The 15377-nt window shown below is 41.1% G+C and overlaps 1 protein-coding gene across 1 annotated transcript; it reads left to right on the top strand.

Annotated features, from left to right (window-relative positions):
* Positions 1-75: 75 nt before the first annotated feature.
* On the top strand, positions 76-9969 carry MRPL22 (mitochondrial ribosomal protein L22). The gene is made up of 7 exons (XM_019535274.1): positions 76-119; positions 205-250; positions 2919-3054; positions 4656-4721; positions 5305-5382; positions 6858-6927; positions 9682-9969. The coding sequence occupies exons 1-7, from the start codon at positions 101-103 to the stop codon at positions 9891-9893; spliced, it is 627 nt and encodes a 208-aa protein (XP_019390819.1). The 5' UTR covers positions 76-100; the 3' UTR covers positions 9894-9969.
* The last annotated feature ends 5408 nt before the right edge of the window (positions 9970-15377 follow it).

Here is a 15377-nt window from a genome sequence, read left to right on the forward strand (position 1 = left end):
AAGACCTTTGACCCCCGCCGTTGGTTTTGCGCATGCGCGGGTGCTACTCTACGCATGCGCTGGGGTTCCGCGCATACGCGGTCGGAGTGAGGTGGCCGCGATGGCGGCGGTCATACCGGGTGAGTGAGGAGGGGTGGTTAGGGAAGTTGCTGGCGGTGGTTTCGCGGCTCATGTAGGGTTGTGTTTGTTTGTTTTTTCGTGCAGGCGTCGCTTGGGCGCGGACGATGCTCCTCGGGGCCCGGCCGGAAAGGTGAGTCTGTCCCCGCTCCACTCCCTTCCCCATCTTCCGTGTCCTCAGTGCGCGGGAGGGGAGCGGCTGCATTTTGATTTTGAAGCTGAATACAAACTATGACATGTGAGTTATGAGAGAAGAAACTTGTTTAAAAAAGCCTGCAGTGGAAGTGGTGGCTTGCAAAAGACTATTGTCAAAGCAAGTGTGAAATATCTTGGGTTCAATTGCACTCTTAAGACCTGGTTCGAGGGAGATGGAACCAGCTGATGGTTTCTAACGGTGCAATTTCCCATTTCTTCAATAAAGCGAATGTCCTTGGCCTGAATCTGGCTTTCAAGCAGAGGATTGAATGTTTTTTTTTTTTTTTTCCTATTTCATGTTTAAGAACTGATGTAGTTTTGTGGTGACTGACATTGTTGTCATTTAAAATTCCTTGGATAGATACTAGGTGATTCTGACCAAAATGTGACGTGACAGTAATTTGAGTTTCTAACAGTTCTCTGGTATCCAGAAGTCTAGATAATATTTGACTTACAAGTATTGATTGAAACCTCTTTTAAAGTTGACTCAGAAAAGTAATATGCCATGCAAGAAAAGAGTTTGCTTAGATGGTTTGCTCCTGGCTTCACTTATTGGTTTTATTCACAAAAATATCAACAAGTTTGGCTGCCCACTTATCACCTCAGCATTTAGCCAGCAGAGGGCATCATATCTATAGATATAGATCTCTCTCGCTCATAAACTTAGCTTTTTGTCTTCTCCGGCTGGGGAATGATTCAAAGTTGTAGAAATCTGGGATTTTTCTCTGTCTCATTACTCTTTCATTTCATTGTCTTAATTATCAGATGAAATTGACTTAACCAATTAGGCTTTGTTTTATATTTTGCTGTTGGCAAAGCTAAAAATCAGTACTGTAGTCTGAAGTTAACAGTCAGATAACCAACAAGTCAGTAAATATCAACCAACTTCAGACATTGATAGGCTAGGGGTTTCTTTCTTGTGAAGGCCATTGTCATGTAATGAAAAACCAAAGGATAAAGAGCCAGAAAATCAAGAGCAGTGTGTAATAGCTATTCTGGGCCTGCACGGTTCAATGTCTTTATTAGTGACTTGAACTACAGGGTGAAAAGCAGCCTGTTTAAATTTGCTGATGGTACCAAGATTTGGGGTGAGGTGGGCACGCTAGTAGGGAAGGACAGATCACAGCAGGACGTGAACAGGTTACAGGGGTGAGCTAATGTCAGTATTGAAACCCATACTATTTTCAGGTGCAGGGCACTTGGGCAGTAGGAACCAGCAGCACACTTATAAGCTGTGAAACTTTCTTCTTGAGAGCATGATGGAAGAAAGAGATCTTGGAGTCATCATTGATGCCAAGATGAACATGGGCGAGCAATGCAAGATCACTGTCAGTAGGGCCAACCATACCTTGTTGCACCTCAGATGCATCTCAAGCAGGGCCAGGGAGGTGATCCTCCCCCTCTACACAACGCTAGTCAGGCTGCAGCTGGAGTACTGTGTCCAGTTCTGGGTGCCGCACTTCAGGAGGGATGTGGACAGCATTGAGAGGGTCCATAGGAGGCCACCCGCATGATCCGGGGACAGCTGGGCAGACCCTACAAACAGACTATGGGACCTTAACCTGTTCAGCCTCCACAAGAAAAGGCTGAGGGGGAGACCTGGTGGTCGTCTATAAATTCAATAGCGGGGACTAGCAGGGTTTGGGAGAGACTTTGTTTCCCCCTAGCACTCCCTGTGGTAACAAGGAATAACGGCCACAAGTTTTTAGAGAGTAAGTTTAGACTAGACATCTGAAGGTACTACTTCACAGTCAGGGCGGCTAGGATTTGGAACCAACTTCCAAGGGAAGCGGTGATGGCTCCTACTCTGGGGGTCTTTAAGAGCAGTGTCTTAAGTTGAAACCGAGTTTTCTCATAAGAAACAATGTTATAAATGGGGTATTGGTTTCTGAACCAAGGCCCGATGCCCTATTTTCACCAAAAATACTCCAGAAGTTTGTACTCAATCAATTATAGATGAGTAATATAGCTACATTAATGTATTTCTATTGTAAATAGTGATCATATTGATTTGGAAGGACTTCTTTGAGATGACATTGCTGGACTTTTTGAAAGCCTCTTGGTTGGACTTTTTGAAGGGTTGTTAGCTGGAGTCTTTTTAGGAGTCCTGGATGTAGGTTTTTCTGGAGTCTTGACTGCTTTCTTAAAGAAAGTGTCCAAGGAAGTTTGGACAGATATTCTCCAGGGAGATGAGCAACGCAGCAAACTTGTTCGCTGGCATGGCGTTGCACAGATCAGGTGTTGTAAAGTTGAAACTGATGTCATAAAGTTGAAACAGGTGTCAATTTAGAAATGTTGTAAGTGCGAAACGTTGTAACTCGAAATGTTAGTTGAGGACTGCCTGTACTTAGCTGTGGCATACCTATGGCAGATGTATGCATCTGAGTGTAACCTGTCACTCACTTAAATGAGCCCCGTATTATTCATATGCATAAGAAATGTTCTTGGTGTAAAAGGATCTTTTAGACCTCATTTTGCAAGTTAATAGGGAGGTGCATGTCACTTTACCAAAACAAACTTGAGCTTGTTACAAACTCTCCTGTTTCATTTATTTAATAAAAACTGGCTTTAACCTGTATGCAAAGGATGTGTGATTTGTTTTGCAGATTCCTGGCATCTGTAAATGTTTTCCCACTGTCAAATATCCGTACAAGATCATCTCAAGAGCTCATTGGAAAATGGGAGAAGAAGAATAGAATTGTTTATCCTCCACAGTTGCCAGGAGAGCCTCGAAGACCAGCAGTAAGAATTTGTTTGTACTCTAATTTCTTAAATACAGGAAATAAAGCACTGTCCTTTTCTGGTTAATTCTCCGGGGTACTCACTTATGATAGCTATATTCAGTGATTAATCTAAGACTGAGAGATACTTAGTATGCTCATAACTGTATAACAAAAGAAATGGGCAGTATTAGATTTTAGAAATGGGAAAGACCTATTCGATTTTCAAATTGCTGCCTGATACGATCATTTAATGTGCACATGTGCAAATACAAATCTACAAATTAAATCTTTTCAGAGTTTGCAAGGCTGAATAACTACTAAGCTTGGACTTGACTGAGGAAAAGAATCTAAGCATTTCTTTAATTGTTTCCTTTCTAGTCAATCCTTCTAGTATCTAGTTAAGAACATTTTTTAAAATCTGATTTAGTCCTGTCTGGTGCAGAATCAAATGCACAATGGAAAATACTCCTCTTTTGTGCTGTGAATTCAAATCATAGACTATTCACTCTCCTTTCCTTCAGTCACCTGAGCTGAAAGTGTAGTTAAACATTAGCAACAAATATGGGTCAATTGATATTGTATGAGAAACTAGAGAAAATGGATGTTGAAAGGCTCTTTGCTGGAGGGAAAGGTGGAACAATTTTTGTGCCCTTGAAATTACTAGTTTGCACCACGATATACAGGAAATGATGAAAAACTTTTTTAATATAGTCTTCCAACTTCAACTTCTCTGAGTTGACTGTTTTCTACTTGCATTTGTATGGGTTTTTTTTCTTCACCTGGAAGTAAGAAATTTATTGTTGGCTACTCAGCTTGTTGCTTAGCAAAGCTAAAATGTAAAACATCTGCATCTCAAAAGAACAGTGATCTTTTTTATTTTATTTTTTCAAGTCATCTTATTTTACATGTGCTATGTCACCAGTAATAAGAACTTATACATTCAAATACTGCATGTAGTCTGCAGTATGCTTCCCTGAATAATGAGATGCATATGAAAATGCAGTTATTGACTTAGCTACTTATTAAAACATTCTTTTTTTTTTTTTTGAAATGAATATCTTGACTTTAAAATTTACATTCCTGTTAAATTCTGCTTGTTGCTTCTAGTTCCCACTGGTACAGCGGTGGTGCTCAATTAGTTCTTTGGAGACAGTTTTTCTTGTCAATCTCTGACTGAAAGACCACTCCATCTCTGAAGACCTAATTAAGTTCAGCATGGCACTAGTTTGTAGCAGCTATCCCAGTGAGTTGATTTGAGATCAAAGTAACTTCTTTAAAGCCTTTGAATGGCAGATGGGTATTAGAACCACAGGAGAGAGGGGAGGAAATAAAGGGGAAGGTTATTTAAAAAAAATTGTAAACCATGCTCTTCAATTTATTTTAATTTCTGTAATAACTTAATTATTCTCCTGTGTACATGCATTTTGTAGACCATATCAATTGTATGTGACATGGCTGTCCTGCAGTGCTCATGACACAGTAGCAGGAGTTATAAGCTTGCCTGGATCTTGAAAGGTGATTTTATTTGCTCGCCATGGTATTATGAACCTCTCATCTTCTTCCTTTCAAAATGGAATTAGATACCGGAGCTTTTTTTCTTAATCTTTTTTTTTCTTGTAGGAAATATACCACTGTCGAAGGGAAATAAAATACAGTAAGGACAAGATGTGGTATTTGGCAACACTGGTAAGAGAAAACACTGACTTTGTACTTTCTTGACAAGTACACTATGCAAAGTGGTTTTTAGTTCCTATTTTTTCAAAAAAAAAAAATCATTGGCTAAATAAAAGCCTGGTTCGATTCAAATCTGTCCAGCATCTACATAGGGAAGTCCCTGAAAAAATGTTCTTGTGACTTTGTGTGGACTCAGCCGTCTTATGCATGTGAATAACTTGCACTTGGACAGAGCCAACCAACTCCCAGAAGCTTTTCTCAGGCCATATGCCTTTGACACCAGTACATTACATCATTGCCTCTATGTAAGGAGTGTGTCCACTAGCTGCTGCTCAGTAGTAGATGATAGGGAAAACTTTCCCTGGGAACAGCAGGGCAAATCTTACGGAAAGTAGGCATCTAATGCTTTGCTAATGAGACTTGCATTGAAGATCTTTCCATTTTAAATGGGGCTAAAATCTTGGAAATTTGTGAAGTACAGTATCTATCGAAACCAAATAAGCATAATTCCTGACACTGTGGTCTTAAACATGTTTCTTCTCTTTGTTTAGAAGGATTTAGTGTTGACTGTTAACGTTTTTCTTTTCAATTCTAGATCAAGGGGATGTCCATCGATCAGGCTCTTGCTCAGCTAGAGTTCAATGACAAAAAGGGAGCAAAGGTGATCAGAGAGGTACGTACTGAAATTCTTAACACTTTCTGTCAGATTGTTTTCAGCCATGTTTTTCAGCAGTATCCAGAGACTTTGCATTAAGCCTGTCTGTAACATATTAAATCAAAGCTTTCTTGGTTTGAACATTTACTAATGTACTTTTGTTGAGGCTTCGGTAGGCACAAATGGCCTCTGACCACAGCACTTCAGCTCCTCGTAATGACACCTTGCGTTACTACAGCCTACTAAATTTCTTACGTGTTTATATGCCTGAAAACACAAAATCCCCATCATTTTCAACTAATTTGTAAATAAGAGTAAATTGGATGCTTATCTTGCTGGGATCCTATGACCCCAGCTGACTTCCTGCCCTTTGGGCAGGGGGCTGGACTCCATGATCTCCCGAGGTCCCTTCCAGCCCTAATGTGTACGAAATCTATGAAATTCTTAATTGTAGGAGCTATAGGTTATCAAAAGGGAGATGCATGGAGTCTTGCCTAGAAAATACTGCCTTTTCACTCAAAATGTTGGCGTTATAGTAATGGGTGACTTAGTTGTTCACTAGGGATATCAGTTTCTAGTCTAAAAATTACTGAGTAACAGGTATTCCTCACCAACTTACAATGGTAGACAGCACTGAACAATCTTGCAAACCTTCAACTTGTATCTTCCATCTAGGGCCTGAACCTTAAATAGACTGCATGTGCCTAAAACTGTCACTTGCTGAAAATCCCCACTTATAAAATTTCCCCATACTTAAATGCAGTAAACACATCCCTAGAAGCTGTTTCCGTTCATCAAAAAAAGATGGTCACCATTGGCTTGAGACCCATATGTGATGTTTCTTTAAATAGTTTCTTTCTGGGGGTGGGGAAATGCACTGGAGATAAATTTAGAAAACAAAAAGACTTAAATCTTTTTATTATACTAAATCAGTGAAATATTTTGCTGGATTCTTATGCTGTGTCATACTACCATCAAGGTGATTTGTTAATGTTTAATCATCCTGCTAGTAGCAGCAGTTGAATGAAGAATAAAAAAGCAGTGAGTGTTAAATTGAAATGCAAATTGAGACTTCCTATTGACAGTTTCCCTTTTAACTGAAACACTTCTGTGTTTGGTTTGTCAAGACTGAATGTGCATTTAAATCTAGGAGAGCATGTGCACACATGCACATACAGCTTTACATTTTACAGGTCAAATTTACCACTGGCATAAACAGCTACAGTGGATTGGATGCCAAAGGAGGGATATATGCTTTTGCCAGTGATAATTTTAGCCTTTTGTGTCCATGCAGATGCTGTCTGCCCTATAGAATGGTCTCCCATTTTCGGAGCTTTTCTGAAAGATAAGTTAGCTTCCTCTATCTCAGATGGATCCTTCAAGAATCCATTTCTGCATCTGACTTAAATATGGAAGCAATTACGGGGCTCTAGAGAATAGAAATTGTGTTGCTTTAATTCCTGATCAGCATTTCTTTTCTTCCTTTGTTATAGGTTCTTTTAGAAGCTCAAGAACTGGCAGTGAAAAAATACAATGTAGAATTCAAATCAAATTTATACATAGGTAAATTGCTGCTTATTTTTAGTGCATGAAATGTCTCTCTACAATAATGTGAAATGACTTTATTCCTAATAAGATTCCTTGACTTCAGCCTCCTCTGCGTCAAGGTCTGCCAATGAAATTTGTAGTTAATAGCTATTCTTTATCAAAGTGCTAATGTTAATAACTAAGGCACCTTATTCTTAGCTGCTCTGTGAAGACTGAGAATACTGCAGATATCGAGCTTTCAGCCAGCAGTCTGTTCTAATGAGTATTGTTACCAGTACACTCCATTGCAATTGGCAGGGACATCATTTTTAATGAGACATAGATACCGGTCAAAAAGCCAATGGTATTTCTGCTAGCTATATGTAAAGAGAGAGACTTGTTAGGATTAAGAAATGTAAGAGTGGTCAACAAGAAGAAAGCCTGGTATTGTATACTGTATTGGTGCTCTTCTAATGCCACCAGATGGCATTAATGGTGAAGATGATTGGAAATGTGATCACTACTTACGTGGGATTATTAAAGCTGATTCTTGTTTCTAAATAAGTTGTTTGGAAGATTAAGTTTGCCTTAGAAACATTTCACTTAAAAAGCAGGAAAATGTTGGTAGTAGGCATAATTTTAATTAAAATACTCCCTGAGAAACATCTCTTTCATCACGCATGGTCACATGCACATATCACATGTTATGTGACAATTACAACAATTGGCTCCATAGAAGAATGCTAGGGAAAGTATGTACTTTTATATAAAATATTGGTCATATTGTCTGATCAGCTGTTCATGCCATGTTTTGCCCTCTTCATTCTGTTCTGCTGTTTGCTTGCTTTTTACCCCTGCAAGTGCTGTCCTGTTGCCCAGTACTGTTTTCTGTTCAGTCCCTTGGACATTCTGCACACCAAAAAACCTCCCAAAATTCAGTTGCGCTTTGATGGGTCATTGTGTTATATGTGGTGATTGGAATTAGAAAGTGTGGGATGGTAAGATTTTAATTTCTCTATGAAAATCTCAGAGTGGAGTTGCTAATGGCGTGCTTTATAGAATGAGTGGGTGATGCTGTCACTAACACTGACTTCATGGGATGCGTGTGCGTAGCTGCATCGGTTGCATTTCTAAGGACCTAGCAGTTGGAGTAGTGTGCAACTTTTTTGCATTTAGTGGTAGAACACTAACCAGCAATTTATGTTTTACTTTTGAGCAACTGAACCTCCATCAAACTTCGAGGGATGGAAAGTACTCTGAATGAATTGAACTGCTTCTAGATGTGGTCTTGCTTGCAGTCTTCTCACCTATCAGATTTCTGTCATTACCTTTCACTGCATGGCCATTACCATAGAAAGTTTCTCTTTCAAACCTAGGATGATGGATGACACTGTAGATATGTTTTAAAAGGGAAAATATAAAATACCATGTCATAACGATTGACCCCTCTAGTGGACAGTTTGGTAGATTATGCCTTCAAGTGCAGGTGCTGGAGAGAGAGATAATATTATAGTATTGAGGGGAAGAAACTTGAGTACCAGTAGGCAATGTTACTTTTAAACATTTAATTTATCTTAAATTGGTATTCTGTCCTGATTCATTTGTTGCTAGTGGCACAGGTCCTATTTATTTAGTCATTTTATAAATACTCTTGACTTATTACAGGGAGATTAGGAGACTAAATGATTTACAGCAGAGTATATCAAGAGCTTGACATGAGCACAAATGTTCTGTAGCTAAGGTTGGACCTTTAACTTTAACCCTAGTCCTAAGCGAGTTACAGCAGTATGCATCATATTCCACTTTAGCCATTGCCAGCCCCTGGTGTCCCTGGTAAAACTGGGGCTCAAGAGCAAATGCTAGAAAATAAAGAATCAGCTTAGTTTTATTGCTAACCTCATGCATTGTGCCATTTTGAGGTTATCTTTGATCAATCCTGCTTTGCATATGCTGTGTGTTTGCAATGTAATGTCTTGCATCAAATGGTAGACTGATGTACAGCACCCCTCTCCATGGAAACTTCCAAGTAACCCTTTAAAAGCTCATTGCTCCAGGGGACTTAGTTACACACAGCACTGCTACTGTTAAATCCTAAGGACCGTTGCCAGTCTTGTATTTGAAAAATCAAGAGTTTCTGATGACTGGCCTCACTGCTTTGTGATTGGTATACTGTGCTTAAAGAGAGAGCCACACTTTATTCTTTAAGCCATTCTTGCTCCTCAGCTGGAGAGGGAGTGTCATGAGATCTGCCTCATGTCTCCCTGAAGCAGCCTTGGCCGTAGAGCAGAACTGCAGAGTTTCATCAGACCCCCAGGGTCAGAAAGGTTTCTCTAGGTGCAGAATTAAGTCTTCAGGTTAAAGAAAAGATTTGACAAATACATCTGCGCTATTTCCAGTGGAACACAGAATCTGCAAGCCTTCACTGGGAACACATTCCTTTGAGTTAATAGCTGCTTAGGAGAAGTGGAAATTACTGCCTTTATAGGAACTATGAAAATCTAGTAGGACCCAAATTGAATCTCTTTTGATGTCTTCCTTCATTTTGTGCAAAATGAGCAAGTTTTCAGTTACTTGCTTCTTAAATCCACTGTTTCATTACCAAAAGTGATGAGCAACACCACAATAACAGCTCACTGAAAGCAACAAAACGGAAAAAATCCCTTTTACTTCAGCGCCCTGTTACGGGTGGTTCCAAGAAGTACTCTGACAAAGGTGGCAGGGCATTTGTGTCCCATTTCAGGGTAAACTGCAGGATCTTTTCCGTCTCTCTTTCTTTTCTCTTCTTTTTAGCCAGGTCCTTGACTGGAAAAGGCCACTATATGAAAAAGATCCGCTACCATGGGAGAGGCATGTCTGGCGTCATGGACATGGTCAGGTGCCATTACTTTGTGAAGCTGGTGGAAGGTCCTCCACCCCCTCCAGAGCCACCAAAGACTGGGTTTGATCAAGCTAAGGAGTATGTGGAGCAGCTCCGAAACAGAACTATTATTAATACACTGTAATGCTCTACACCAGACATTGTTGTATGTTCTTTACAGTTCGGGGGGGAATGCTTGTGAGTGTATTCAAAAAAAAAATTCAAAAGCAAGTCTGAGTTGTCTGTTTGGGTGTTCTTACTTGTCTGTTGCCTTGTGGAAGTCCTGAGTTATGCAGGGTCACAAGACTTTTTTTCCCTCTCTTTCCCCCTCCCCTACTTTAATATAGCACTGTGGATCTGCAAGATCCTTGGAAATGCAGTACAGAGTGTTCCTTCTCCTTGGCAATTTGCAGAGAAACATACTAAGTCTTTATTTAAATCCTTTCCCCCCTCCCTCCCCCTGAACAGCCAATTCTAGAATGTATGCTGAGAATGCAAGAATTAAGTCAGGAAATTCAGTTGTCCTCAAATTCATGCGGTGGGGCCTTATACAGTAGCTATTTTTGGTACTGTAGGTATATCTGCATGCAAGGAACTGGTGCAGATCATGGTGCAAGATCAGGATGTTAACCAGTAAAACCGAAGTTCAGGATTTCGCAATTAGGCAGAGCAGTGTAGGGTCAAACAGACAGTTGTAATTCACTTTGCAGTTTTAAACTCCCTAATACTGACCCTTTCACTTAACACTAGCGTAGATTAAAAGTACCTGTCACACAAGCTCTTTAAAAGTCGTCATCTAAACTATGCACGTGAAGTGCTGTTGGTTTTCTGGACTGTTTGGTATCTGTTGCTCTGGGGTGAGTTTAACCATCTTTCAAAGCATGTCTGCTCCTTTCGCCATTAATTAAACTTGGATTGTTATGAACCTGTACTTAATGTCCTCGAACAGGTTACTGAGATTAAGAGGATGGGGACAAACGTTCAAAGCGTCCATTTAGTTTCTCTGGCAGAGAACATGCTGCAGTTTAATTAGTGCCCTTGAGATAGTTCTCACATGCTGGGGAAAGAAGGAATGATTTTTTTTATAGCCCGTTTTGGAACAGCTAATAAAGAATTGACTGAAATTTCAGTTTGGTTTCTTTACACTGAGGCAGTAGGTGGCACTATCTAGTTTGAGTTGAGATGTCACGGGAAATCCGCAGCTTGTTAAAGCTTGGTACTTGGCCCTCATGATGGTATTAATAGTTTCTGATATATGCATAGAGTTATGGCTGCTGTTAGCAGAAGTTTTGTATGGGTAGCAAGAGCATAATGTGAAATGGCTTACTTGTTGATTGCTGAGAGTAAACTCATTTTTCTGTACTATATTCAGACCAGATAAGCTTTGTACTTTTGAGGCAGGTAAAATACAGTGCTCCTTGTGCTTAGTGGGGAAAACTTGTTACATATGTGGTCCATAGGGTTGATATAGTTTTCTCATGTCTTTGCATTACTGCTGTTTAAAGCTTACATTTTATATATGAGGGCATTTCTTCCCAAGTACTTATTAATCATTTCTCATGGCCAGCTGAAGTCTTACAGATAAGAGAAGCCAAATACAAGGTGAACTTCTGTGATGCTTGTAATAGTATTGCCTTAATAGGTGCCAAGCATGAAAAGAGAATGACCTGTAATTTTGCTTATGCAGGTGTCCGGAATACATGCCTTCCCTTCAGCTCTGGAAGTATCACACTGTGATTGTGATGTGAGATGGGGGAGGTGTTTAGGTTCTTATGCGAGTACTACACCCATTATGCTGGTGGTTTTTTCTTTGCCAGGCTTTGATTTCTACAGCAGCTTCTGTGAAAAAGAGAAGATTTGCTATGAGAATACAAGCTGCATCTTCCACTTTTTCATATTTTCATTCACCTGAACTGTAAGGCCCTCATTCCATCTCTTATAAGTTGTACTAGCTACTGTGGGTCCTAAAAGAAGTGGGCAAGGTTTTTGCAGACCAGGACCAGTATTGGTGCCTCTACCCACTAGTTACCACTACATCCTACCTGACATTATAGTCACTAACAATTCTATTTTTAGGTTTGTTTCCCCTGAGAATCTCATTCCTAACAAAATGGAGAAGAGATACTCTTCTGTGCTACTTGTAAATACCTGGTGCATGTTGAAGAACTACTCTTAAATTTTCCTGCTCCTATCCATAGCTGCAGTGGTACAATTACATTGCATATGGTTTAAGTTATAACAGACTTGGATGTCTTAATCCATTTGGGGTCATGTGCTGGGGGAGGGAAAACCATTGAACTTCAAAATACACAAATCCAAATTTAACAGCGATTGTCACTTAACCTCTAAGTCTCAGTTTCCAGGAATCCTTTCAAGTTGGCTCTCTTCTGTGCATTGAAGTTTGCCCTTCAGATGTTCACTTGACCTCCAGACAAGGTCCTTTCCTTATATGGATATCCTTGCTCTATTAGCAATCTGCAGGTTGTAGGGTGAAGGGAAGGAAGGATGTGGCTATGCCCTTTTCATGCACAAAGACGGCTCAGGCACTTCATAAAAATATCCTGAACTGCTTTTTATTTTCCATTTAAAATGCAGCTTGTGTTTGGCCTGTGATAAATGGAGACCTAGTGCAATGATGGCATTGCAAGAGGCAAGGTGAGCTACAGAGGAAGGAATTTTTAGTTATTGTTAACTTTTCTTACCTAAGGGTTTTGACATCGGTGACTAGCACTTTAAATGAAGAAAATCTTTGTTAAGGCTCATGTTCTTGTCCTTTCAGTTAGGGCATAGGTCTTTCCTGATTTCTGCTGCATATTGCAGCCAGTTTTGTCACTCTGGGTTTTTTTTTCTTCACCTTTGAAATCTCAGGGGAAGAGAAACCCTTTCAGGCTTCTTTTCTGATACAGTGAAAGAAACTGAGCTCAATACTAGGAAAAAATCTCTGCAGGTCGCTTTTAAACTCCATAGTACTTCTTTCACTTATAAATGTGTTCTACTTTCAGTTGATCATTACATACTATGGTATCATGATGCCCCTGCCCTATTCCATTCTGAGAAACTGGATGACTTGGGGAAAGAATGAGTCTGAACTAGCATGGCTGCTATCTTTTCACTAGTAATGAGGAAGAAATGGCTCGGCAGTGAAGGAGGTTCACTTGTTGGTGCATAAGAACTTTGTGGAAGTTTAACCGGAATCTGCTCTGGACAGTTCATTACATCTCTAATGGTAAAGTTTTATGCTGTCTAGTTCTATATTTACATAAAGTCTCTCTCTTTTTTTGCTTTCTACAGTGTATTTCTGGTAATTAGTATATCTGTATTTCAGTTAGGTATCTGAGAGAAGGCCAGGCAGAAAGTTCTATATTAAGAACTGTAACAGGCCTTTAGTAGAATGTGATCATTAGCAGTGCAACCTCCAATTAAGGAACACTCTTGAGTGGAGCCCTGTAGGGGGAGGTGTTAATACCTAGTCCTTTAATATTAATTTTATTAAACATTAATATATAATGCTGAGCTGACACTGCCATGTATCTGCTGACTATACAGAAAATGGCAAGCAAACAAGCAGGCGTGAAGGCAGTTCATGGCTTCAGTGGGGCTGGGAGAAATTAGAGTTTCGGGCTGTACTCAACAACATAAGAGTTACCGGAAGGAAATCTTGAAGCACGATACTAAAACACCCACTAGAGCTGACTGATGACAGCCAGCAATGAACAATTATTAGTGTTACCTCATCCTAATGCACACATTTCCAGTGCTCAGCAGTTAGACCGATACTTAAGCCCCTTTGTTTAAATAGAATCCAGAGCGAGGTGGAGTTTGCATAGGAGTTTGCTGGGAAACTCTCACCTTCCTTCACTGTAAGGTTGGTGAAAGGAAACAGGCTAGCAAGGAAAAGGAAACTTTTTGGGACCAAGAAGCAGTGTACAGGTCGGCTTACAGCGGAGTTTGTTAGGGAAGATCTGCTTGGAAAGAGGGACAGGAAAAAAGAGGCAGTGAATTAAGAGACCCAGAGAAATGGCTGGAGGACATTGCAATGCCAGAGCTACTGCCAGCTTATCCTCTGCTTGCACCTGTGAGCTATCTGTCCAGGCATGACCACACCATCAAGGCTTCCACCCAATTCCTGGTTTGGGCTGTGGAGATTGCAGCTCCTTGCAGGTTCCTTCCAGTGATGACCAGGTTGGGGAGTGCCTGTGATGTGAGCATTGCCTCCTGGTGGTCCCTCAGGGAGCAGGCAAGAGAGCTACAGGAGGTGGTGGCAAGCAGAATGTTCTGAAACATCCTCCGCCATGAGGACTTCATCAATTCGATGCTGAAGGAGACCTCTAGGACTGCCAGAGGCAGCGTTAGAGAAGGAAGAGGACATGGACTCCCAGGAAGGTGGAAGCTGGAAGCCTGTGGCCTCAGGTAGCAGACACGTCCTGCAGATCAATGCATGGCAGCACAGATGGCGTCACCAGCAGGACTTTGGCTTCTTCGCTCATAAGATGTTGTTCCAAGAAGAAGGATTGCTAGGAGGAAAGAGCATCTTCTCAGACCAGCTTGCTTACTTATTGAGGGGGGCTTTAAAATAGGTTGGCTGAGGATGGAGATCAAAGCCCTGAAGTAAGTGGGGAAGCAGGTGACCTGGAGGAAGCACAAGCAGGAAGGGACAACTGTCTCATTCTTCCTGAGAAAGTAGGGCAATTGGGTAGTTACCTTGCATGTCTACATGTATGCACAGAGCCTGGGAAACAAGCAGGAAGAATGGGAAATCCTTGCACAGTCACAGAACTAAGACAAGATTGCAATAGCAAAGACTTGGCGGGAGTTTGCCTGGCAGGAGTGCTGTCATGGATGGGTATAAACTGTTCAGGAAGGACAGGAGGGGAAAAGAAGAGGAGGAGCTGTTCTTTATGTACAAGAGCCATATCATTGCTCGGAGCTCCAGTATAAAACTTGAGAGAGGCCTGTCAAAAGTCTCTGGGTTAGAGTCAGAGAGGACAGCAACAAGGGTGACACCATGCTGGGGGTCTGCTACAGACCACCAGACCAGGAGAAAGTAGTGGATGAGGCTTTCTTCAAACAGCTAGCGGAAGTTTCCTGATCACAGTCCTTGGTTCTCATGGGGGACTTAAATCACTTTCACATCTGCTGGGAAGGCAGTACAGCTTCGGACAGGCAATCCAGGAAAGGGGCAACTTCCTGGTGCAAATGGAGCAGCCACCATGAGGCCATGCTCTTCTTGGCTTGCTGCTCACAAGCAGGGAAGAATTGGTAGCTGATGTAGTAGTGGGTGGCAACTTGGACAGCAGTGCTCACAAGATGGTTGAGTTCAGGATCCTGAGGAAAGGAAGGATGGAGAGCAGCAGAGTAAGGACCTTGGACATCAAAAAGCAGACTTTGACTCACTCGGGGAAACTCATGAGCAGGATCCCTTGGGAGGCCAGTCTGAGGGGGAAAGGAGTCCAGGAGAGCTGCTTGTATTTAAAAAAAAACCTTACTGAGGGTGCAGGGATGAACTATCCTGATGTACAGGAAGACTAGCAAGAAGACTGGTTTGTCTTAGCAGGGAAGTCTTTAGTGAGCTAAAATACAAAAAGAAGCTTACAAAGAGTAGCCATTTGAACAAATGACTAGGGAGGAG

This window comes from Crocodylus porosus, unplaced genomic scaffold, assembly GCF_001723895.1.
Source record: "Crocodylus porosus isolate Cpor-Errol unplaced genomic scaffold, CroPor_comp1, whole genome shotgun sequence".
NCBI lineage: Eukaryota > Metazoa > Chordata > Crocodylia > Crocodylidae > Crocodylus > Crocodylus porosus.

What these genes read in the sequence shown, in the direction of transcription:
- MRPL22 (XM_019535274.1), top strand. An exon ending in TGTGGTATTTGGCAACACTG is followed by an intron (nt 4,722 to 5,304) that starts GTAAGAGAAAAC and finishes TTTCAATTCTAG; the next exon opens with ATCAAGGGGATGTCCATCGA. An exon ending in GAGCAAAGGTGATCAGAGAG is followed by an intron (nt 5,383 to 6,857) that starts GTACGTACTGAA and finishes CCTTTGTTATAG; the next exon opens with GTTCTTTTAGAAGCTCAAGA.